The sequence below is a fragment of the Chenopodium album genome, chromosome 1 (genome assembly GCF_948465745.1).
Source record: "Chenopodium album chromosome 1, dcCheAlbu1.1, whole genome shotgun sequence".
NCBI classification, from domain to species: Eukaryota; Viridiplantae; Streptophyta; class Magnoliopsida; order Caryophyllales; family Amaranthaceae; genus Chenopodium; species Chenopodium album.
In genome coordinates this window covers 42,403,892-42,431,465 of record NC_137834.1, presented here as the reverse complement: position 1 = coordinate 42,431,465, position 27,574 = coordinate 42,403,892, and the positions used below count along the sequence as shown (strand labels likewise).

Sequence of the window (27,574 nt, the reverse complement as noted above, 5' to 3'; positions counted from 1 at the left end):
TTTTTAAGTGTTATACTTCCTTTTTTGGTTCAAGGCTACATTAAAATATTATATATTTCTCCTCTCATGGTTCCCACCCAAACCTATTACTACTTTTTTTATTATATCTTTTCTCTCACATTCATTACTTTTCAATAAACTATTAACCCCACTATCTTTGTTTTACAATTTTTTAATACTTCAACTACCCCACTTACCTCTTATTTTATTTAAGTCAATTAAATTGCCTAAAACTATGTGTCGGTCAAAGTGTAACACTTAAAAAAAACACGGAGGGAGTAACGAGTTTGAATGGGGACCATGAGAGGAGAGAAATATAATACTTTCTCCATTTTTTTTAAATTGTACCATTTAGGTTGGGCACAAAGAACAAGGATTAAATAAAATCACAAAAATGCCCATGTGACTACAAACAAAACAACGAGAGTAGGTAAATACCACATGTGAATAAGAATAAGATGGGTATTTGGTGTGTGAACATAAACAAAAAGTGTATAAAAGCATACCAAAAATAGAAATGGTGCAATTAATATGCAACTTCCAAAAAAGGAAAATGGTGCACTTAAAAAAACGGAGGAAGTATTACAATATAGTTTGTCAAAAATGGCCGATTTTAGTAAGTTTAACACTTAATAAAAAGAGAGAGGAAGTATATGGTATCCTTGTACAATCTGTACTATTCTGCTTTTCCAGTCAATAAATGCAGGTGAAACATGCTGTAGAATTTTTGTTTTGGGAAATTTTATCAATACTAGTCAACACATAACAAGTTTGACATGAGCAATATGATCCAACTTTTTGAGGGAAGGGTTCCTGAAGCTGGTTGATGATAATATGTTAAATTTAATTCATACAAAAAAGACCAACACCAGTTCCTTGCTTCTACACTAAAAATTATAGAAAGAAAAAAAAAATTGTGTTAACAGAAAAACGTACAGTTCACTAATATGCTTGAGGTGAAGTGTGTACAATCTACATCACCTCAAAGTATAAACAATGAAGCTAAATTGCAATAGATGACAGTCAGAAAAAAGCAACTACATGAAGCAAACTAAGACATTCAGGTTCAGTTGAGCATCCATTCTAGCAAAAGTTAACCAAGTCAAATCTATGTCCATAATGTTGATGAATTTGTACATTACTTGGAACATCTGGGCAATCCCAGGAAAACATTACAGGGAATTTATCAGAAAAATTACCAATCTGTTAAATACACTAATGAGAATGAGAACCATGAAATTAGTGATTATTGAAGGTTGTAATTGTTCTGTGGGGGCATAAAGAGATAATTTTAACAGATATGTATTGCCCTGTAACACAATGCATGACTTTGAACTATCAAGTGTCGAGAAGGGAGAATGAACCTGACAACCAGCAGCCCTGAATGAACTGAAATCATGGTGTCCAACAAGAACCTTGCATGCTTCCTATGGAAAAAGAAGATATCACAATTAAAGCACTCTAAAACATTAATATTAATAAAAAGACAACCACTTCAAAGTTCAAACCGACCTGCATAGTTTGAAGGTTTAGTTCCTCGGGAACATGCCACACCCGATCTCTCTCAAATGTTGACAGTGATTCTGGACCTGATAGCAAGCGATAATAATACCTACATACAAAATTAGAAAAACTCAGATTTACAATTTCACACAGAACATTACAAGTCTTCAAATAATGAAAGCCAATTACATTGAATGCCATGACAGCTTTAGATCTTCTTCAATGTTTATCTGCTTGCTGGAAAAGCCCTGGAAGAATGCTAAACAGGAACCTAAAGCAACCTTTACTATAGAGGCACAGTTTATAGCATGTTTGAAGAATCTAATCATGCATTATAGTTGCAGAAAGTTGCCACTATGAATTGTAGATGGTATTGAAAGACCTCTACAGAAATTAAGCGACAACATACATACAGTGTTACTGTTTAATAACAACAAGCGCTCATCAAAGACAAACATATTGAAATTAAGTTCCATGTTAAAGAAAAGAGTTTAGACAAGAAAAGGTGTCTATGGAACATATGCGAACAAACTCTATGGTTGTGGATTCCCTGAAAAAGAGATTAACACCAAAGGTCTTTTGTGAGCGTATTGCTGATATGGGTGTAATGTTCAGGTCTATTGGAAACTTGGTGTTTAGATAACTCATGCCATAGACACGATTATTATCTTTGGATAATAGTTTTCTCAATTTAAAAAGTTTGAGTTTATGGTTCACTCTAGTCTATTTTACTATGATCTCCCAAAACAGAAAAGTTGGACTAGTTGGAAATTGGCAAGTTAAGATCACTTTAAATGAAATTTCCATTCAGAAAAACTGGGACCTGATTCGATCAGACAACTGTGATGCGGTAAATAGCTTCTTTAATGGAGTTCATTGTTTGGGAGGAGAAGAGTAGAACGTTCATCACTTTTATTTCTAAGAAACGCAACGCCAGTAAAGTGAAGCAATTCCGACCTTTTGGATTGTGCAATACAGTTTAAAAGTAATTTAAGATCCTTGTTCACAGAATGATGCTAATCATTAGGGAGATTGTAAGAAAATTTCAAAATGCTTTTGTCCAGCAGGGTAGACTCATGGCTGAAAACAACACGTTAGCTCATGAACTGGTGGACTGGATTAGACATTAAAAAAAATATCGGAAATGATTTTGCAGCTGTGAATTTGTAAGAAGGGACTTTTTTTAGAGAAAGTCCAACAGAGAATGAACTTCCCAAAGTGGGTCAACAGGCTAATGCACTGTGTCCACAAATTCCTATTCAATACAATTCTGGTGAATAGAGAATCAACATGGCTGATTCAATAGCAAGTGGGACTTAGACAAGGGTACCCATTATCACCACACATCTTCCTTGTTTACATGGAAGCCCTATCAAGTGAGCCTTAGACATGAAGAGCCTAGAATCAATATCTGATCAAAGCTGCTGGCAATACTTCATCACGCATTGACAAAACCTGCAGCTCTCTTGGATAGGAAGTTAAAACAGGCACTAAGAAAGCAATATCGCCATGTCGGCCATCCGAGATCCTAATTTCGTGGAGCGGACATTAAGAACCTAGAGATACATATCAATCACGTATGACTCTAATAAGTAATAACCTTAATTATTTTTGTTGTCAAGTTCCTAGAACGATTGTGCTAAAGACCATAACCTAGCAACATCTACTTGGAGAAAGGCCTAGTTTTCTTCTTTCTTTACAAAATGAAAAAATAAATAAATAAATAAATAAAAATGAAATTTAGACAAAGCTTGAAGTAGATCTAGAATTATCCAGCATAATTGAAATCCATTAGCAACTTCTAAAGAAAGAGTATCAATAGTTAGTAATCAATAGGGAGTTTCCTGCCAGGAAGGGGTTGCCAAAACAATTTCAAAGCTGCATCTGAATTATTGCATTCTACTGGTAACAAAGCTTGGTTTGCTTTTAAGATAGATTTGGAAAAGGCTTATAATAGGTTGGACTGTTGGAGTGACCTTTTATTAGGAAATGCCTTGCTAAGAATGGGTTTGATAAAGACACTTGTGATCTAATCATGAGTTGTGTTTCCTCCTCTTCCTTTCATGTCATGATAAATGGTAGGCCCACAAAAACATTCCATGCCTCTAGAGGAATAAGACAAGTAGACCCCTTATCTCATCATCTGCATGGAATACCTCTCCTCTTTTATCCAAGAAGCCTGTGATGAGAGCACATGGACTCCCTTCCAATTCAAAAGAAATTATGTGGCCATCTCACACCTTATGTTTGCTGATGACCTGATCCTATTTGGGGAAGCATCTCAAAAAACCTTAAAGACTCTGTAACTAATATCCTTAACACCTTTTCTATCTCTAGTCAGAAAATGAACAACTCCAAGAGTTAGCTTGTTTCCCCTAGCTCTGACTTAGGTACTTACCTTGGATTCCTTCTCACTGATAAGAGACCCACCCCAAACCAAGTAAGCTACATTGCTAGAAACATGGACTCAAAACTGTCAACTTGGAAATCCAAAACCCTGTCCAAAGCCAGTATTCCCCAATATGCCATGCAAGCCATTTCCCTCCACTCCTCTGTTTGTAAGAAGATTGACCAAATTTGCAGTAGATTCTTTTGGGGATCCACTCATGAACACAAGAGATGCCACATGATTGGATGGGATAGCATCTGCACTAACAAAGAGACCTTGGGGGCTTGGGGTTTAGAGTTTCTAAGCTTCAAAATAAGACCCAACTTGCAAAACTTTGTGTCACTCTGACTCCTTAGCTACCACCATCATCAAAACAAAATATTGTTCAAGGACAAATCTAAACTCTTTCAAGTATGGATCTAATATCTGGAAAGGTATGGGTAAAGGGTGGGAGGTGTTTCAACTTTTCACTCAATGGTCCATTGGGAGTGGGAATCAGTGCCTCCTTTGGGATCATAACTAGAGAGGGCATGGTCCTCTAAGATCCTTAATCCAAGGGCCCCTGATGCAACATGAGGAAATGAAAACCCTGAATAATTAGTGTAGCTATCTCTCCCCACATCCAACAACTAATCATATCTACTCCCTTCACAAGCCAGGGGGGTGACTTCCCCTTCTGATCCCTCTCAAAGGGCAATTTTTTTGATGCAAGCCAAGCTTACTCCCACCTCTGGCAAAGGTTAAATGCCAATTCAGCCCCCCAAATTCCATGGGATAAGATGTGGAATTGAAACTTCCCTCCACAATCAAAATTGTTCCTGTGGCAATGTTTGTGGGACACACTGCAAGAACCTCTTTTTTAAACACATCACCCCTTCTCACTATTGCTTTTACCTTGGCATCATTGAGGATGGCATCCATGTGCTAAGGGATTGTATAAGATCAGTGGAAATCTGGAGAATGGCAAATCCCCCTACAAAGTTTGACCAAACTGACATTCAATCCTAGATTGTGCATAACATTAAGCATAATTCCCCCCACCTACGTGGGATACCATGGAGCTTCTCCTGTCATCCTGAAGAAAATTTGGCTGAGAAGGAATGACTAGATCTTTAATAAGAAATCCAAACCCTTACAAAGCTTCTGGGTCACCACCATTCACTCCATCAAAGAACTCTTCTACTTTTCAAACACCAATTCTCCACCAACCATCCCCAACAACCCATCCCTCATACTAGCTTGTATTTGTAGGACTTATTCTGGGGTTTGGATCCAGGGTCTAGAAGGACATTGCTTAGCTCCTAATTCTTATATGGCTGAACTCTATGCTATCTTAGCTGCTTTAAATTGGGCTAGGGAGAATTCTTGGATGAACATTCTTATTCTCTCTATCAACGGGCTGTCAATAGTATTTGTGATACTCATTTTCCCCTGATGAAGGCCATCTATTTGTGATAGACTTACAGAAGAAAACTGTAGCTCTTTTGGCCAGAAATGGCATGACTATTTGGGTGTTGCGTCACCAATCTAACTCCTAATGTCTATGCTTTTGCTTATGTATACTTTCTTGCTACCTCAGAGGGGTAATATTATTGCTAATCAAATTTTGATCCTTTTCAACACAAAAAAAAAAAAAAAAAAAAAAAAAAAAAAAAAAAAAACACTATTTTATACTACCTCCGTTTCTTTTTAGTTCACACGTATTCCTTTTTAGGAAGTTTTTTTTTAGTTGACACGTTTCCTTTTGGGGTAACTTTTTTACCTTATATTTACAAGCTACCCCACTTGCTTTTTCATTCTCTCTCACTCTCTCCTCTCCTTAATATATGTGCCTAAATCAAACGCGTCAACTAAACAGAAACGGAGGAAGTATTAAGGTTTCTATAGCATGCATATACTATTTCATATACTCCCTTCATTCCTTCTTTTGTTCTACTTCGATCTCCTTTAGGGTGCTCTATTTTTCTTTTTGTTCTACCCCTTTTAATTTTATACATATAAATATTTAACAACGTGTACATGCAATTCCATATACTCCCCACAATACCTACTTTCTATTATGAGTATTCTATTTTTATCTACCCAATCTACTTTATCTAATTTATTATACACACTTTTTACCATCTTACTCGCTCCCCTTACCCCGTAATATGTTCTTTACACACAGCCACCTATGCTCTCTTCATATTAGAGGGGCACCAAATATTCAGACATGCCATATATTGTTCCTAGGTTATAGTTCTCGACATCAAACAGACACATACACCACACATAAATGGATTGAAACAAAATATTGTCATACTTTAAAAAGAGTAATTAATTAAAAAAAATTATCTAATTCACTCAAATTGAGTAAAAGGATAGGCATAAAAAAATACCTACGTGCGCTCTTGAGCCTTATATCTGGCATGAAAATCAGAGGGAACACTACGTACATCAATAACCATTATGTCACCTTCTTTCTGCCACACATAGTAGAATGTAATCAGTACTATTGGACGAGCATAAAAGCAAGAGGCAAGAAGAAAAAATGTTGAATATAAATAAATGATAGTAGGTGACTGACATAATAGCTGTTAGGAAAAACAATAAAAAAAACTCACCTTATGAAAAACAAAGCAAGTGATCAATTGAATATTTGTTAGACTATTCCTCTTTGCATCATAGTGTATATCATTTAAGGTGACAATATTAGCGACACTCATCAGAATTCACAACACACAACATCTAAGAAACTTATCACCTCTCTCAGACTCTAGACTCTCTCTGCCTCTAAATTAACCAATTGAAATAAAATATCAACAATCAGATACCACGAATTCCCAAAAAAAAAATTGTATTTTCAGGGTGAAGTGAGAACACTAATACACGCTTTTAGCACAATCATTAGGAAACATAATTCCTTTTTTATATATTATACGAGTAAATTAAATGTTGACCATTTGTATTTTAGATTGCCTAATCAATATTACAAAACTATGTTGATTCATTATATTCAAATATACTTAAAATTGTGTTTAAAAGTAGAAAAATTCATAATATCAATAATCAATTAGATACAAATGATCTAAAACTATCCTACTCATGTAGATTACAGAAAGCCCAAAGGGTGAAGTAAGAGCACTAACATAAGCATTCAACAGAATCATTAGGATGCATCATTCCTAATTTATAAGATTGTCAAAAGACCTGTATGAGAATCAATAATCAGTTAATCATCCATTTTCCTCACTAAACAATTGACGAAAAAAATATATATCTTGGAAGCAAAAGAAGATACAAAAAAAAAAAAAAAAAAAAAAAAAAAAAACAAACTAACACTTTGTTTAGATAAGAGGGAATGGGTAGGATATTCCATTACTCGTTAGTAGACACCAGCCCTCTAAAATTGAAGGGATTAGGAGGAAAAACACTCCCCCTCCCCTTCCCCTTCCCCTTCCTCCTCTTTCCCTCTCCTTTCTAACCCTTTTATCTAGCTATCCACACAAAGTGAAAAGGATAAGATACAAATTTCAATTTCAATTCCCTCCTTTCAAAAAGTGGTTCTATATCTAGATAACAAAGCGAACCAATTCCAAAATAAAAACTGTGTCATGGACAATTTTTGGTCTCATATGATCCCTTGATCCCTTGTCTGATCAACTGTTTGTTAAAAGCCTTGGATTCAGTTAGGCGATATGAAATATATTACTTTGTATTATCGATTCACTATTATCTATGAAGAAAATATTATTCAGTTAGAAAAAGTTTTATTTGTGCGAATTACTGAAATTGTCAAGAAAAGAAATTTATATTTTATCATGAGTGTGTTATGAACTTATCTTGTATGAGGATGCATTGTCTTGATTGAAATCATTTAAATCAAGTTGAACCATACAGGGCCTAACGTGTCTGTTGCCTTCTTATACTTATTGGCGTTGTTTCAGGTATCATAATCCACACAATGTCCACAAGAGCTTGCAGACATTCGTAAGCTAGAGGGAAAGTTTATCCATTTAACATCTCATTCAAAAGCTGGAAAAAGATGAAGGACAAGAGGGCTTATCGTGTGTTGACCACAAGACATGAACAGTCCTTTGTACAGTAAAATACAATGGTAATAATAAATATATATACTTTGTATAAATCTAATGTACAAACCACAAATTTCTTTATAATAAAAAAGTCTGAACAGCATTAAGTTACCTGTAAAAAATGGTTCACAGCTCTTCTAACAACAGAAGGTTCGTGCGGTTGCAACTATATAAAGAAACAACAAAGAATTTGCATATCAATCAGAAAAGGATTTATAATAGATTTGAAACACAGTTAATGGGTTAAAACAAAAGATCAAGTGAAGAGATGAATGGGAGGAAAGGGGAGGGGAATGCCTCATGCCAACAAGTGGAAAAAAAGACAACAAAAGATGCACAGAACCAAACAGAACAGGTTAAAACCTCTTGTATCCTATCATTTCATTCTACAAATTAATACTCTCATTTTTCTCTCTTCCTCCAAACTCAAACTCAACTTCAATGGCTGCCTTCTCTCTCTTCTCTTTTCTTCCTCCTTAAACTGTCAAATTTAAGGGAACCCTATCCATGTTGTTGAATATAATAAATGCCAAACCTTAAACTATATGATTCCTTTGACCATGTTATAAATTAAATACTTAAAACCTACCCAGGGGTCAACATCCTATATAGTATCAAGTTGCTGAGAAAAAAGAGCTACTGATTTAATAATTTACCCAATGTATAACAAAACAAATAAAAAATAAATAAAAAATAAAAAAAACAGCCTCAACATCTGAAATCTTAATTTAGTGGACAAACCTTTAATGTTTACCAATTGAACCTTAGTCCATAGATATGATCATTTACTCAATCATCTTCACAACAGTCAAGACCATTCCAAACAGCAACTTTCAGGCCTATTTCCTAGTTCTGACATGGATTCGATGTTTGCAATTGGATCTGGTCATGTTGGCACACCTCATACGAGGACGAGCATCATAGGATTAAGGAAATACTCCTCGTTCCAAAAGAACGTTTTTTATTTCTATTGGGAACAAAAATTTAGGAGAGAATTAGGTCTTTTTTTTTAAAAAAAAAAAAAAAAAAAAAAAAAAAAAAAAAAAGTGAATCAACAATATAAAGATTGTTTGCAAACAGATTGCAGCCACCAAGACAGGATCTTAAGGAACAAAAATCTCAGAATAATTAGCTATGACATATGGTTGTGAAGATCCTCTGCAAGTAGTTTTAGAAGATTGCTTGCCATGCTATAGCTAACTAATAGGTATAACAGAAACCGATTACTCAAACAAGATTTTTCTGTTTAAGCTCACTCTGACACCAAAAGAAGCAATACTGCATAGATATAGAATCTTTTCAGTTCGTGTTCTCACACTGAAAGTACAACCAAAGGCAAACAGTACTCTAGCAATATCAGGAAGCAGTCATAACCCGTTACCGGCAATAACATTATTTCCTAAAATTTACGGATTTTTCACCAAATGCCCATGAGTTATTTTTTTATTCACCACATACCCATGAAAATTCTCAAATTCACCCTATACACTTGAGTTTCACAAAAATGTCACCAAATGCCCCTAATAATTAACGGCAGTTAATTTCGTTTGTCATTAAAATTAATTATGACACGTGGAAGTATGTTATTGGTTTTTTTTAAAATTAATTAATTAGTTCCTATAAAAAAATGTTTAAAATTTTTGAAAAAAAAAATAAAACACCACCACTAACCCCCACCAGCTAGCCACCTTAGCTACCACCGCCACCCAGCCACCTACTATAGACGGCGCCTACACCCACTCCTCACCGCGCCAGTGCCAGCGATGCCATTCCTCTCAACCCTGAACCAATGCCCGCCCATTTCCCTTAACCACCATATCCCCTCCCTCCTCTTAAACCGTAAAAACCCCTCCCCAACCTTTCCACCAAAGTCGAACAACAGGCAACCACCACAATACCCCTTCGCCGGCAATCCAAGTTCCCTCCCCCATGTCGCCGCTGCCACCTTAGCTAAAAACCACCACCTCGAAACCCTAAAACGCCAAATTCAAAACCCTTAAAATCAAAATCTAGGGTTTTGAATTTGGGTTTTTTTTATTTTGGGCTTTCGAGTGATGGTTCAGGGGTGGAGATAGTGGTGGTTCAGGATAGCAGGGGGAGCGGCGGTTTTGGCTCGCCGACAAGGGAATGGGAGTTTAGGCGGCGGTGGGGAGGGGAGGGGTTTTTTAGGGAGAGAGGTTTAGGATTAGGGAGTTGGTGGTTCAAGGTTTGGGCTAGTGCTGTCACGGGGGTTTAGGCGACATCCGCGCGCCGGCGGGACGTGGTGGACTGGCGGGGACAAGGTGGTGGCGGTGCTCGGCTGTGGTGGGTGGGGTTTTTTTTTATTTTTGATAATTCATAAAATAATTATATTAAAATTTAGGAAATTTTTTCAGAAAAAACCATATATAACAACTATTTTGTTGGGAAAAACCTTATAAAAATTTTTTGTCAAGGAAAAACCACATTGTAAAATATTTTTGTTGGAAAACAACCTAAGATCTCTAATCAGTGGCGGAATTAGGGGGTGGCTGGGGGTAGCCATGGCCACCCCTGTAAATGGTAAAGTTTAATAATTGTTGAATAAAATGTAGTGGTAAACTTGGCAAAGTTGGTTTCTTTGGGTTCAATTAGTGTAGAACTTTTTTGCTGAGCTGTGTTTATAATTATGGCCCCCTCTATATAAATTTTCTGGTTCCGCCACTGTCTCTAATCACTCAATTAACCACTAACTTCCCCTTAATTCTTCTAATTAGTCATAACTTTCACTAACTATTTAATAATTAAGTTGATTTATAAATTAAAAAACAAAAACAAAAACAAAACCACCCTTACCACCACCAGTCAACCACCCTCTCCTTCTCCCCCTTCCATGTTAGCAACCCCCTCCTAACCTCCACCATCCCCAGCCGCCGCCTGGAACCCCTCACCCCCGCCAAACCGACCCCCTCCCTTTCCCCTTGACCCTCGCGGACCACCCTCCTCCGCAGAACCACCCGCCAATACTACCTTCTGCCATAACTACAACCCAAAGAACCACCCTAACCCCAACTGGAGGACAGAGAAAATCTGCTGGAAAAAAGCGCCGCCGAATTCGATAACGGAAGGAAGATAGGAAGAAGTGAAGGAAAGAGAATGAGACGAACATAATCGTCAACTTCAACGGTCGAACAATGTTGCATTGGGAAGAAGACGAGATAGAAAATGGTGAATTGGGGAAGAAGAGGAGAGAGAGAGAGAAAGTAATTAGAAGAATGGTGAATTCACTGTTCCGGAGGAGGGTGGTCAGCGAGGGTAAAGGAGAAAGGGAGGGGGTCGGTTCGGCGGGGGTAAGGGGTTCCAGGCGGCGGCTAGGGATAGGGGAGGTCGGGAGGGGGTTGCTTCCATGGGAGGGGGAGGGTGGTTGACAAGTGGTGGTGAGGGTGGTTTTTTTTTAATTTATATATCAATTTAATAATTAAATAGTTGGTAAAAATTATGACTAATTGAAAGAATTAAGGGTAAATTAGTGGTTAAATGAGTGATTAGAGATCTCAGGTTGTCTTCAACAAAAAATATTTTACAATCTTGTTTCTTCTTGCCAAAAAAATTTTATAAGGTTTTTTCAACAAAATAACTCCGCCAGTGGGTTTCCCGCTGCCAGTCCCAAGCCTGGATAAAGGAGGAGGGTTACGGTAGGCCAGTGACAGCCAGTATAAAACTTCGTCACATCCCATGACATGAGCCAAACATGAAAAGGCATATCAGGAGGTTTATGAAAAGCTTGATTCCAAGGAGGGAGAAAGGATCATTTATAAGATGGCAAAGAGAAGACAAGAGGCAAGGAAGGATATTGGCATGGTGAAGTGTGTCAAAGATAAGAACCAAATGGTCCTAGTGCAAGAGGAGGGCATCAAGGACAGGTGGAAGGGGTACTTCGATGAATTATTTAATGGAAGTAATGGAGTTGTGATAGGAGATACCTCTATGAGTGATGAAGAAATCAACATGGAGTATGTGCGAAGGATTAGGAGAGTAGAGGTGGAGATTGCACTGAGGAAGATGAAACCTAAGAAGGCGGTTGGCCCTGATGGGGTACCGATAGAGGTGTGGAGGTGTTTGGGTAAGATTGGTATTGATTGGTTAACAAACCTTTTCAACAAGATTTGGACGGCTACAAGGATCCCACAAGATTGGAGGAAGAGCACCTTGGTCCCGGTTTATAAAAACAAAGGAGACGCTCAAGATTGTTCTAACTATCGAGGAATTAAGCTTATGAGCCATACTATGAAGTTGTGGGAAAGGGTGATTGAACAAAGGTTGAGGGCATGCACAAGCATTTCAGATAACCAATTTGGTTTTATGCCTGGGAGATCTACTATGGAGGCAATCCATTTGATAAGACAAATGATGGAGTTTTATAGGGTAAAGAAGAAAGATCTTCATATGGTCTTTATTGATTTAGAGAAGGCATATGACAAGGTGCCAAGAGAGATACTTTGGTGGGCAATGTTGAAGAAAGGTATCCCACGAAGGTATGTAGACCTAGTTAAGGATATGTATCGGGATGTGTCAACAAATGTGAGGACATGCGGAGGGTTGACAAAAGATTTCCCTATTACAATCGGATTGCATCAAGGGTCTGCATTAAGCCCTTTTCTTTTTGCAACGGTTCTAGACGAATTAACTAGACCAATTCAAGATGAGGTTCCATGGTGTATGCTGTTCGCAGATGATATCGTTTTGGTGGATGAGACTAAGGATGGGGTTAATGTCAAGTTGGAGCAATGGAGGCAAAGGTTGGAATCTAGAGGGTTTAAGCTAAGTCGGAGTAAGACTGAATATTTGGTATGTCGTTTTGGCACTCAGAGGGGGACAAGCAATGAAGTGGTGAGTTTGGATGGAAAGGATTTGACCATGAGTGAATGTTTTAAGTACCTAGGGTCGATCATCCAGAAGAATGGTGACATTGATCAAGACGTGACCCGCAGGATTAAGTCAGGGTGGCTTAAATGGAGAGCGGCCACGGGAGTGCTATGCGACCGCAGCATTCCCTTAAAGTTGAAGGGAAAATTCTACAGGACTGCCATAAGACCAGTGTTGCTCTATGGTACAGAATGTTGGGCTTCTAAGAAAGAGCATATTAAAAAGATGGAGGTTACGGAAATGCGCATGTTAAGGTGGATGTGTGGAAACACTTTAAGAGATAGAATCAGAAATGAGGTTATTCGCAAGAAAGTAGGTGTGGCGGGCATTGTAGATAAATTAAGGGAAAATCGTCTGCGTTGGTTTGGACATGTAAGACGGAGACCCGAGGGTGCACCGGTGCGAAGAGTGGAAGAGTGGGACCATGGAGGGATTAAACGAGGAAGAGGGAGACCAAAGATGACTTGGTTGGAAGGAGTGAGGAAGGATATGAAGTGCATGGATTTACGTGAGGATGAAGTTTTGGATCGTAAGGGATGGAGGAGAAAGATTTATGTTGATGACTACACGGAATAATCAAATTTGGTTCATGTTAGCCGACCCCACTTTTGGGATTAAGGCTTTGATTGATTGATTGATTGATTTTTCAACAAAATAGTTGTTATAAATGGTTTTTTCTGACAAAATTTCCTAAAATTTAATGAATATAAATGTTAGGCAATCACAGGTTGCCAAGTGGCAAATTTACCCTTTAATGACTAACGAAGTTAACGTCTGTTGGTTATTTGGGAATTTTGTGACATTTTTGTGTAACTCAAAGTGTACGGTGAATTTGAAAATTTTCATGGGGATATGGTGAATAAAAAAATAACTCAGGGGCATTTGATAAAATAACCGTAAAATTTATAAATTCAATGTCATTATAGAAAATTTAATTTCAAAGTCACTCTCTTCCCCCATCCACATGCCTTAGGGAAATAAAAGGTTGGTGGTGGAAACTGCATGTTTCATAACAATTTCTGCAACCTAAGCATGTCAAACTTTGCAATCTTAATATAGATCTACATATTTAAGGAGATTTGCATAAAGAAGAAACCAGCATTGATGTATACTGAAATCACATTGACATATAGCCTCCTTAGTCATAAGGAACTATCATGAGTTACATAAAGAAATAACCACAAAAAAATGATCTGGGGTTGACTAAAATGAATTATCATAAGGAACTAACCACAATATATATATATATATATATATATATATATATATATATATATATATATATATATATATATATATATAGTAAGAAAAACACAAAGGCCATGTAAAATTAAAACCCAAAAGTTAATCATAAAAATAATATTGAGAAATTTTAATGAACAAGTAGTAAGGGGGGATAAAAGAGAGGAAAATCAAGCAAATAAAAACAAATTACAAGTTTGGGAAGACTTTACATAGATAAATATATAGAGAGCATATGTACGAAATAAATTAACAAGTCAGTATTACCACTTCACCTGGCTTCCTCTTACTAGTACGTTCAACATCTACATGACATACATTTGACAAGGCATGAACTCCAGCATCCTGCATAACGGGAACATAATTATAAATTCCCCTTTTACTTTGACTTATTCCTTAAGTTTTTTATGTGGAATAAGCAAATGAACGCATAAAATCTACAATACTATCCACCAAATTATCCTTCTTCACAAAATAAGAAGATAATTATCATAAGCATAGATAAACAAATAATTATTCAAGATGTTATTTTACATAATTAGCTGCTATACCCTGCTGATACCTTTGCAGGACCATAAACTGCAAATTGTGAATGCACACTGAATCTTAAATAATTAACATAAATTTCCATGGTGAGAAAGAGTTTTTGCATAGCACTTGATAAAAAGAGTCCCTCGGTGTTGATTTGAGATAAGAGATAATTACTTTTAGGCCTTATATGATAGCTTCCACTTCTAATCTTCCCCAACTTATAGGCCTTCACTCTAGATTGTTTCAACTACAGCTAAAAAGGAGGGCTTGAAGTTCCCACTTTATTAGGTCGACTAAATTAGCCTTGACTCAAAAAAATAAATAAATAAAAAATAAAACAAAAAAAAACTTATATAAAATTAATAATCGTAACTCAAGGAGAAATTGTTATAACAAATCTATACTAATATATTAAAAAGCATTCCTAATAATGTGTGTCACGTGTCATTCGTTTCAAACACTATAAACATGCCACATCACCTGGACAAGTATAACATATATTAGATGTAATAACCAACCAAAAAATGCTTATACTAAGGCTTGAACATGAGACCAACAAGTGTTACATTACAAGTATACCATCTAGCCATTCATTACTATGATTTCATACCAAACAAAAGTATAGTTAACTCACATATGATGAGTGCCTAAGTGCCTAATTGTAATATTTTGTTTCCTTTATGAAATGATCATAGCATTGTAGCACCTTTAATTTTGGAAAATTGTATTTTTATTTTATTCGATGAAATATAGGAAGTAATAATTTTATTTTTCGGTTAAATTATCAATAGTTGTTGAATATCTTTATATCATAACATACTATTGAACATGGTTCTCCTAATACAAACAGCTGAAAAATAATATAGAACAAAATTGCTCAAAAAGATACACCGAATCAGTCAATTTAAAATCTTTTTTCAAGATAAGAAACTTTCAAGATAATTTTCAGAACACTAAGGAAAAATTAAAAGTCAAACACGATTTCAAACTAAACAAGTACAAGGCCACACACTAGTCATAAATTTAAAAGAGGGTTAAGGAGAAATCACCTATATGGACCTTAATTCTTCAGGCAACATTTGTAAGCTTAACTGCAACAAATCAAGACAGACCACCTACACTTATTACCTATGCCATTACAAGATTGTGGACTACAATGTAAAAGGGAAATGTAGCTAGTGAGAATGGCATTCAGGGAAAAAAATAAAATAAAAAGTGTAATCTGGTATCTTGGGAAAGATGTAGTCTCTCAAAGCTACTACCTTGTATTGTGTTTTGCTATATCTAAACATAAAGTCCCAATCTTTCTTTAAGAACTTCTAGTGCATTCCTGTTATTTTTGCGGTGAGGTTAGAGTGTATTGCAATTCAAGGACTTAGCTAGTAGGGTTGAGGAAAGAATGGGATTGGTGGACTGTAGAATGGAGTAATCAAAGCAGTCAAATCTAACTTGACTATGGGCCATTCTAAATCCTTCAGGCAGGCTGCCAAGCTGCCAGTTTACACTTGCGGTGCTCAATCCAACCCAAGTGCTGGAAATGTGGGAACTGAATTCCCAACAAATCCCAAGCCTCTATAAAGCATAATTCCAAAGTTTCTACACTTTCTAGTTTCTACTCAGAAGAGAGGAGAAACAAAGAGACTAGCATAGCATGTGCTACAGGAAAAAAAGGACAAAGGGCTATGCTCACAATGTCACTGAGAAATAGGTAAATAGATATGTATGTAATTAGGAGTTGAGTGTGCTTCTGGCTGCGCTATCGCGGCTGAGAATCTCAAAACCTGGGAAAAATGGCTACTTAATATGAGCAAAGTACTCCTGCAATACCTCGCCCCATATACCTCAACTAAGGGCCTATTCACATTTACTTAATTGAGCTGAAGTGATTAGAGCTAAACTAGAACTGGGACCTACCTGAACTGAATAGAGCTGAAATGAATATTATATGAGAGAAGGAAATTAGGAGCTGAACTGAACTAAAATTAAGCTCAAGTGAACAGGCCCTAAACATACACCTTTCAAGGTTGTGCACATGAGGGACCAACTGAAACTAATTAAACCAAGAAAGGGCATACTCCAGTTTATACTTTAGAGGAGAGGTCGTAGGTGAGTGATTACATACTAGATGAGCTCCACATCACCCCTAAGATAGCATAGTTCCTCTCTTTTGTCTGACTTAAAAGGCACATAACTCCAACATATCTAGTCAGTTGATTTTGAAAGAGCCATTTTTAGGCTTAAACAGCAACACCTGACCGACTGACACAAATTTAAGCTTATAACCATCTGTGGATTTATTTGATGTTGCTGTAAGCCCAAAATGAATAAATCATGATTGAATGAAATATTGTGTTAATCAACTTGTCAAGCATACAGCAAGATGAGGTAAACACTATTATTAAAGCTGAAGTTTGGTACATGCATTTCAGCTCATTCTTCACTTCATTTAGCTTAGCGGTTAAGCTTAAAAGTGTGTCACATATAATTTGTCACATTTCATATTAAAGGAGAAGAAGGCGATAGAACATTAACATACTGTTCTACTAGAGCCAAAGATTGAAACTGGTTGCCCCACAAATTTCTGAAAAGCATTCTGCACAAACCACAACAAAAAAATATAAAAACGTTTCATCAACCAAACATTAACTATAAATGTTGCTGCCTAGTGAGCAAATTAAGAAAATTTTGAATACAAACCTTGAATTCACAAAAAAGCAAACCATCAACCACTTAAGAATCATTGCAACTACGTTGTTGCCTCTATAGAAAATACAAGATAAATATCTTCGGCCCTTTTGGTAGCCGGTACTAAATTGAGGTCATGGAGTTAAATTTTAAGTGTAATTTAGTATGGAAAACAGCCAATAATCTCCATAAGAACACATCTCAAATTCTCATCCCCCAAGCATGTGTATTGTTCATGTTTTTCCATTCCCACTTGGAAGATGGCATTAAGTGGGAATGAAATTTCATGATTTAGAATTGACAATTTTGATGTCATCTTGAATGATCATGGGAATGAACATTGATTTTCTTTTCAAATTTACATACAAATTCATTTTCTATATTATGAACGGTTACCAAATTGGCTATTACAATACAAAAAAGCAAAAATCCCATATTAAAAAAATTAAGAAAAATCCCAACATAAACCTTGAATTTGCAAATAAGATATATTTACAACAACCATTTATGAATAAATACAACCATTGTGTTGCATAAAATTTAATAAGATTGTAGATTAGCCTCAAATTCAAATTCATAGATAAGCAAAAATATTATCAACTACTTATGAGTATTCCCTATTGGCAATGACTTTGTTGCCTCATTAACAAATACGAAGTATATGATTAATCTCATATACAAAGTAATTAATACTTCCTTTGTTATCTTATACTTGCAACACCCCTTTTTTAGCATGTTGTTTGAAGAAAAGATTAGAAAAGGTGAACAAACGTATAAAATTATATTATAATAAAACTTAAATTGTAACAAGTTAACACTTTTTTCTTATCGGTGATAAGATTTTTTTGAGTAAATTTGTCCATTTGTTGACACATTTTGACTTCAACACTATTCACACACTCTTCTTTGACCGACTGCATTTTGTCCTTTATATGTAATTAAAATATAGTCACGTGGGATCTGGTTAGATTCATCACAATATATATTTTCAAAATATCAACTTTTAAAAATTTTTGCTTGTTGGTAATTAAAGATATTAATGGTTGAATTTATGCAATGGCAAATGTGACTAAACAAACGTGTCAACTAAATAGAAACGGAGGATGTATTTTTTTTTTAATGTGTGTCACTGGTGGTACAAATCAAATACCAACGGAGGAATATCAAATTCAAGTTCACATAATGGCAACCTTTGTTGCCTCATTAGCAAATTTATAAAGGGCATATGCTTAACATCACAATCGAATTCTCAATACAGCAAATCCCGTCAATCATTATAACTTCACAAAATTAAAAATAAAATTATATATATATATATATATATATATATATATATATATATATATATATATATATATATATATATATATATATATATAAAAGAGTGAAAACTTTGTCAAAAAAATAAATAAATAAATAAATAAATAAAAGAGTGAAATGAGGAAGGAGAGAAAGACACCTGAAGAACACCAACAGCAGTTCTCTGATCGCGTTGTTGCTGAGAGCCGGAAAAATGGGTGCCAATATATTCAAAAGCAACAAGATAACGCTGTAATCCAGGTTTTGGTGGCTTCATGCTTTCAACTTGTTGTTCTTCTTCTTCGATCCTAGGGACTTTGGGCGGCCGTTGAGGTTGGTCGCCGTTATCCGACGACGTTGATTCTCCCTGGATAGCACCACAGTCGACAGAGCTCATCGTTCTGCTGCCAATAGCCTCTGGAAACGCTCACTCATTAGTATCGTTCAAGGGTTTGGGTTTTATTTTCAAAATTTTCATGTTTAAAAAAGTGCTTTTTCTCTTTGTTTTGAATAAACTAATTGTATCAGTGTGCGATTAGCCCATCTTGTGTGCGGTTGATGACCACATCTGGCTACTTGTAAAACAATAAATTAACCCCTGTAATATTTACTAAGTAATTCTTGTAATACTGGGTGAGTAACTCCTGTAACATTGACGAAATAACTCCTGTAACACAAACCAAATAACCCCTATAAAACTGACGAAGTAGCCCTCATGTTGGCTGGCCACACATATAAGAATTTGTGTTACACCAGCCCAATTTTATGATTATTGTCTCCATTTTGTATGAAATTTATATGGTATCGTACATCTGGCACATGGTGCACCTGTAAAGAACATTACATATATGTATAAAGAACACGAACAAAAAAAAAAGGAACACTTGTTTAGAGTAAAAATACCCTAGACATGAGGGCCAATCAGGTCATGAGACATGTCAACCTTAGAAGCGCCCAAAATGAGCCAACCACGATAAGACACGTGTCATATCCATCATCATTAGGAAAATGGCAGCCTTCATGGGCTCAAATCCCGAGGCACCATTAAAACAGCATAGCCAAATCACCTAGGTTAAATGACCTAAGGTAAAGGCACACACTCCCATGCCCTATAAAGAGGGACATTTATTACCTTGGGATGGACACTTATGAATTATTACACTATTCACTCACAACAGTGAAATCTCCTAAATCTTAGAATCTGAGAAGATCAACTTTATTTTTCGTATTTTACTCAATTTTGACAGTTACTAACTTGATCGTCGGAGACGGAACTCCAAACAATCGAAGCCTCCATTTTTTGTGGATACAAGCGCCTGAAGATCCAGTCTTGGAGTTGTAACTCTCCCGAAGGACACAACAGGAAACCGCAAAACATTTATCGCCATCTATGGGGAGAGTATATTTAAGATGGCTTCGGAAGAAATTGTACCACATCTGAATGGAGCAGAAGTTCATTCACCACGATACTGAGTAGGAATCAAAGGTTAAAGTACATACGGTCGAAGATGGTTTCCTTATTACTAACACTAGTAGAAAAATGTATTTTAGCACCGGTTCAAAACCCCCATAAGACATCGATATTGAACCGTTGAGTTTAGGGGTGTACATAAACAGGACCGGACCTGAAAACCGACCTGACCCGGACCCGTAGATTCAGGTCCGGTCCCGGTCCTTAAAAATCAAGGTTTCCGGATCAGGTCCAAACCCAGGGTTTTCAGGACTTGAAACCCGGTAAAAATGCGTTTTTTCATAAAAAAAAATCCCAAATTTCAAAACAAGTTAATTGTATTTTTGTAACCCACTAACCCTAACTCACTCCTCACTCACTCACTCTCACTCTCTCAGCCGACACCACACCAACACGGCAAGACCCACTCCCTCACGCAGTCACGCAGCAGATCTGCACACCAGACCACCGCCCAAACACCAGTCGCCACCGCCCACCAGACCAGCAACACGAAAACCCCTACACGCTGCATCAGCTAGGCTACCACCTACACGAAAACCCCTTCACGGTGGGAAATTGTAAGTTCTTTTTTCAATTAAATCTAATTATATTTGAATTGGGTATTTTGTATTTGAAATGTTGAATTTAATGTGAGCATTTATATGTTTATTCATGTTTCAATTGCTTATAATGATTGTTTGATGTTTGCATGTTGAATTTCTATTTTTAAGTTCGAATTCATGATTTTTTTTTTAGTTTTTTATTTATTTTAAGTATCTATTTTTTTTCGAATTCATGTTTCAATTGCTGGGAGTAGATTGATAAATTTGAAAGAGTTAGAAGAAATGGAGAAAGGTAGTATTAATTTTATGTACTTGTAATTTTGTTACACCAAATTTATTATTTCATTGTTATCATTCATTAATATATTCTATATTGTTTTTTTATTTAGAGGTGCAACATGATGTATCTAACGATGGGGACGATGAAGTTGTTTTCGTGGACTCATTAGTGTGAATCACGCAATCAAAGGGAAAGCAACTCACCAAAATTCAAGTTGCCTTTGGATAATTTATGTATTTCTAGTATTTGAGACTTAGAGACTTTATGTAATTTTATGAATTATTTGTTATATTTGAGACTTAGAGATTTTATGTAGTTTTTATGAATGATATTTTCAGATTTTATGTAAACAGGTCCATAAACAGGTCCAACAGGTTATTTATTTAAAAAAAAAAAACACTAAAAAACCCACAAACAGGTCTGTTCAGGTCTAGACCTGACCCGGACCTGATTGTTCAGGTTTGGACCTGACCTGGACCTGTAGAATCAGGTCCGGTCTCCGGTCTTCAAAATTGGTTGATTCAGGTCCCGGTCCTAACAGGTCCGGTCCGGTTTTGGACCGGTGTACAGCCCTAGTTGAGTATTTGAGGGATGCCATTTCATCCAAAAAAAGTCACCGGTTCAAAATCGGTGGCAATTTCTTAAATTGGCACCGGTAAACCGGTGCTAATATTTATTTTTGGCATTAGGTTATTGGTGCCAAAAAACCTTACCGCGTTTTTTAAGGGGTTATTGGCATCGAATCCCGTTTAGAACCGGTGCCATTAATGGCCAAAAAAATGATTTTTTTTTTTGCATATTTTTCACTTAAATTTATATATAAACACTAACATATATATATAAACTTACATATTTTCATAAAAAAAAATGTTGTAATATTACAACTTTTGTCCAAAATAAAATAAAATAAAATACAAGGTTACAAACAAAGAGCATGCAATATGCAGGCACAGTAGCAGAACAGGAGCACATAAGCAGCAACACGGCAACACAGAAGCAGCAGCAACACGACAATAGTGTGATTGTGTAGGTTCCATGATAGTCCAAATAAAACAGAAATGGCCTCACTACCCAACTTACAAATTGGCTGACATTTTTCACCTATAAGTTTGTTAATCTCGAATACAAAACTTCAAAAAAGTACAACAATGACAACCCAATGAAATGAGATAGATGACTTTCTCTTTTATTTTTCTTCCTGGTCTCTTTAGTTGTGGTGAGAAGGGAGGAGGGGGTGTTACGCAATCAAACTCTGAGATAAATAAACAATTGCTAAACCTGACCTTTTGAAGTGCAAATATAATAACAAAGACAATACCTTTTCAATGGGGTAAACAGTTTTGGAACAAGTTGTACATTTTTCTTGAGTCCCTAAAAACATGCTCGCGGCTTTGCTTGGTGACCTTGTCTGAGACCAGATGACATTATTGGATATTAGAGAAACAACTAGGTAGCCCATTTTTATCAAAGAATGAAGCATAATAATGGAGGAGAATTTTACCAACTGAGGCTTCATATCAGGTGACTTTAATTTCCAGCTAGTAGTCTTATAGGCGCTGTTGAAATAACATACACATATTAGTTAAATAGTACAAGAAAATACTCCATGATTCAGTTAAATGGTCAAAAACTATAAAGATCTTAATATCAGGTTTAAGGAATTGTAAAAAATCATACGAGACTGAAAGCTCTTATTGAAGTTCCTTGACTCCTTCAATAATTGCTCAAAGTGAGGCTTGTAGTATAAAACACCCTTCACTGAAAAAAAATTGTGCAGCTGTAAGCAATATGGAAGATACATTAGCCATCATTACTGACCACCTCAACCATATACTGTTGTACAAACCCAAATAACAAGAAGACTAATTACACGATACACGAACAACAACATTAAAATCTTCACTTTCCATTTGTTAATATAGTACACGACTCTTTCATCTATAGTTCTATACCACCACATTAACAGTATACATAAACCTACACATATAAAGACTTGTCAAATAACAAGCTAAACAGTCAGACAAAAATGGCTAAGATTCACATCAATGAAATTCATTAATGTTAAAAGTCTTAATACAACAACATTTATTCTTCTTCTAAAGTTTAATAGAATATGCTTATCCTTCACTCCTCTATCTACTTTCTCCTACATAATTCGTACAAAAGTATGCGTGTCAGATCGTTTTATTTTAAAAAGACATTTGAGACACTAAATTGAGTCATGTGAGCTACATTACAGACTACATTCAAATAGCTCAATAACAAGTCACCAAACCAATCTACACAAAAGCAAATTATCCTTCTCTTTTGGTCCAAAAAAGGCACAATTACAGAAAAAGATCAATTGAACATCCTAGCTAGTTGACATCCATATGACAAAAAACCCTTATAAAATGACATAAATAGATCAGATAAAAATAATTAATCGACAAAATCTAATTATTCACTTGCACAACAAGACGAACAACTTTGAATTTTTTAACCCAGAAAAGCTTAATTGTCATGGGCATAAACTTCTAACTCCCCACATTGTCAATTACAATACAATATTGGAAAATTGCAACAAAAAATAAGTCTTAATGCCATATATAAATAAATAAATAAATAAATAATAATAATAATAATAATAATAATAATAATAATAATAATAATAATAATAATAATAATAATAATAATAATAATAATAATAATAATAATAATAATAATAATAATAATAATAATAATAATAATAATAATAATAATAATAATAATAATAATAATAATAATAATAATAATAATAATAATAATAATAATAATAATAATAATAATAATAATAATAATAATAATAATAATAATAATAATAATAATAATAATAATAATAATAATAATAATAATAATAATAATAATAATAATAATAATAATAATAATAATAATAATAATAATAATAATAATAATAATAATAATAATAATAATAATAATAATAATAATAATAATAATAATAATAATAATAATAATAATAATAATAATAATAATAATAATAATAATAATAATAATAATAATAATAATAATAATAATAATAATAATAATAATAATAATAATAATAATAATAATAATAATAATAATAATAATAATAATAATAATAATAATAATAATAATAATAATAATAATAATAATAATAATAATAATAATAATAATAATAATAATAATAATAATAATAATAATAATAATAATAATAATAATAATAATAATAATAATAATAATAATAATAATAATAATAATAATAATAATAATAATAATAATAATAATAATAATAATAATAATAATAATAATAATAATAATAATAATAAGAGGGAAGTGATACAAAATGATACTCGTAGAGTCAGTAGGTTATCAAAGGTCAAAAACAAATTAGACAGTTTAATTAAGAGGTTTTCGATGAACTTATATTAATATGGGGACCAAATAATTGATATAGACAATAGATTTTAATTAGAAAGCTAAAATTATACAGCTAGCCTGATGAAAAAGTTCCCCTGATGTAATTCATATTCTCACTTCAACCTGAATAAAAGCCTTGATCCTACTATGTTTGAAAAGATCCAGTAATATAATGCATAAATAGAAATCTACTTTTCCTCGAATGCTTCTATATTCTTTCAATTTTTCAATTTTATTTTACAAAAGTAGAATATTCAATCATTTTATTAAATCTAAGTACTATGCCAATATTCTAAATTGCATTTTACCCACAATTCATCCAATAACAAGCATGCAAACAATCATGAATCATCAAATCATCATATTGTTATTTCACAATTACCTTAAAATCTAAATTAAGGATCCCTAAACCAAAAGCATAAATTATACTGAATTTTCACATTCAACCCACTACCATACACTTAACATTAATTAAAAACAATCAAATTCATATTGAAAATTAAACAAATTACGGAGTAATTCCAAATCAGATCAAGTAGCCAAATCATGAAAATTTATAATATAGATCAAATTACAAATTCAAAATCTATCCCTTGTTATACCCTTGAAATTAAATCAAATACTCAAATCATGAACCCAATTCAATAAAATTAGCTAAAAATTAAGAAATAAAATTAATTCGCCATATATTCTCTACAAATCATATAAGCCAATTCAGATCTTAAAAATTCCTCAATTAAACCCTAAACAGAAACAAATCCATAATTTTAAAGCAACCAAGATTTAAAATCAAATCTTAAAAAAAAAACCCAAATTACAAAACCCTAAAAATCAATTTCATACATGCGACTGCTTTTGAGGGAAAACCCGGATTTCATGGACACAATTCTTATGCAACCTAAGATCTGAAGCATCAAATTCTATCCATCAGGAGGATTCGAGAAGAAAACTCTAAAAATCCAACCACGGATTGCTACCACCCTCACTATCACCGCCTTTGAGACAGGGGATTCGAGAAGAATGAGGAATTTAAAGAAAAGAAATAAAGAGATGGCGTGGGCTGGTGATGGAAGGTGTAGTGGTGGAAGTGGTGGCGGTGGAAAGCTCGATAAAGAGAGAAGAGTTAGAGAGAGAAAGAGACAGGGGGTGAAACAAAGAGAGAGAAATCAGAGTGAACGAGGGTTTATTTGTTTTTTAATTATAAAAGGGTTTATTTATTTTCTTAAAAAAACCCACTGGTTTGAACTGGTGCCCTTTAAGTAATTTGGCACCGATTTGGTTTGAACCGGTGCCAATTCTCTTTTCTCCAATCTCGCCCATTTTTTCCCCACCGGTTTTAAAAAACTGGTGGCAATTACGCGGTGCCCAATTATAATTTTCTACTATTGTCAACACGTCTGCTTTAAGGACAAAAAGAAGCAAAATGCTAAGAAGGCTGGTGCGAGCAAGTCTACTGGCAAGCCTCGTGCTGAAGAGCTAACTTCTCACATTACCCGTTCTAAATTTTTGAAATTCATGACTAACTTCAAAGGGGAGATGAAGAATTTCATCAAAAGTTAGACGACTACCCAAGCATGTGTCAGTCGGCGAAGAGGCCTTCTCACTTCGAAAGGCCAAAACCGTCAAGCATATATAGGTAACCTACTCCTTATCCCAAGTAGAAGGACGGGGTCAGACCCTTCATTTAGTGGACGAAGATACATCTCCCTAAAACGTCAAAATGGAAGCCCATTCATCATTGTAAACCAGATGGAAGCAAGAAGACTTACACTAATGCTCGATAGATCATCGAGTACAGGAAAAGCCAACAATTGTCCGACATAGCTTTAACGCTGACTATGTCGGGCACCATCAAGAATACCTCATTATGGTATTCCCACTTGGAGTAAGAGCACTTGTCAAGCAGCTCGCCCGTTCGAACAGGTCCTCATGTGATCAGCTCGGCACCGTATGTGCCCCATCAATCATACGATCCGTATACTCAACCACTCCAGCAACCTTCCCTCTACGAGGGTCAGGCAGCATATCAAGTCCAACCCTTGGACTAACAACTCCGTCTACTCAAGCTTGGGAAACAAAAGCAAAAAATATACATCAAGAATACAGACGACATATAATGACTTCCAGTAGAGTTCTAAACAACTGTTTTTGCTTGCTCATTTAGTTTACAATATACATTTAAAATCAAATGACCAGTATAATGACTTCCAGAGTTCTAAATTTGCGCACAGATACTGGTCACTTAAAAGACTAGTATCCGAAATTTGATCCATTTTGAATTTTTCTTACAGTTCCGTGTGTTGTTAAATGTAATAACGAGCGAATTTTCACAATCTTTATATTACTTTGCATATTTGACAAGGGAATAAACACGTCGTCAAATGCCTATCCCTAGATCAAATAAAATTTACACAGCCTAGACAAACTTAATATGAATATAAGGCAAGCAAGGGGTCGGACCACATGGAGGGTCTAAACACCGCGATCATTACTAACAATTAAGCTATCTTGGGACGAAAAACAAAATTATCTAAGAGATTTAAGCTAAGAATGAAATGAACTAGAGACAATATAAAGAGAACACCAAGAGAAATGGGTAAATGTAGGCTTTACTTGAACATGCAATAACATGGAAACAACTTAATCATGAACTAAACATGCTTGGATATCGATATAAGGGATCCAATCTAGCCACCTGTCGAGGTCAATTGGCTTCTCCTAACATAGCCTTTATGTTGTCACATTAGAATCATATATTGGGAGGTGCAATCAAGTAACAATCGATACAAATGAACTTAGCTAAGTCAACTATCGCTTCATTTAGCATAAATTCACCTTCAATTAACTAACAACATGCACTTTGCAAGAAGATCGAAGAACATCAAGCAAGTAAAGACTTTAATCACAAGCAACTTGAATTCCAAACCAAAAGCATGAACAAACTCCAACTACATCATCCCCACACCCTTGGCTAAAGAACTACTCACTATCCATAGCAATTAACAAGTCAATCATGATATTAACAAGCAAAGGCATGATAAATGAGTAATTAACAAGACAAAAGCAATCTAAAGCAAAATCAAACAGCAAAATAAAGAGAAATTAAAAGTGAGAAGTTCTCAAGTTGAAAAACTCCTTAGTAATAGTGTGCTGACAATTTTGCCCCTAAAAAAAGACAATTACGATTTTGCGCTTATATTTACAATTGATTTGCTTGTTGTTACAGGTGGTGTGACGTTTTTGCCCCTTTTCTTTCCC

The 27,574-nt window shown here is 34.9% G+C and overlaps 1 protein-coding gene across 7 annotated transcripts in view; it reads right to left on the bottom strand.

The window, feature by feature from the left end:
• The window catches only part of LOC145555644 (uncharacterized), a 36,791-nt gene extending 11,256 nt beyond the window's left edge, over nt 1-25,535 (bottom strand). The window contains exons 1-11 of one of the 7 annotated variants that reach the window (XM_081617395.1): nt 25,160-25,535; nt 22,577-22,676; nt 22,401-22,455; nt 22,218-22,307; nt 18,767-18,973; nt 17,159-17,215; nt 14,359-14,436; nt 8,078-8,131; nt 6,275-6,354; nt 1,513-1,612; nt 1,365-1,427 (exon numbers count right to left, since the gene is read on the bottom strand). In XM_081617395.1, the coding sequence (XP_081473521.1) occupies nt 1,365-1,427; nt 1,513-1,612; nt 6,275-6,354; nt 8,078-8,131; nt 14,359-14,436; nt 17,159-17,215; nt 18,767-18,973; nt 22,218-22,307; nt 22,401-22,415 (744 nt within the window). In that variant the 5' untranslated portion in view covers nt 22,416-22,455; nt 22,577-22,676; nt 25,160-25,535. Of the gene's footprint in view, nt 1-1,364; nt 1,428-1,512; nt 1,613-6,274; nt 6,355-8,077; nt 8,132-14,358; nt 14,437-17,158; nt 17,216-18,766; nt 19,024-22,217; nt 22,308-22,400; nt 22,456-22,576; nt 23,536-25,159 lie in introns of those variants that run through there. The other 6 variants (XM_081617403.1, XM_081617390.1, XM_081617410.1 and 3 more) reach the window with 6 other exon arrangements.
• Nucleotides 25,536-27,574: the final 2,039 nt, after the last annotated feature.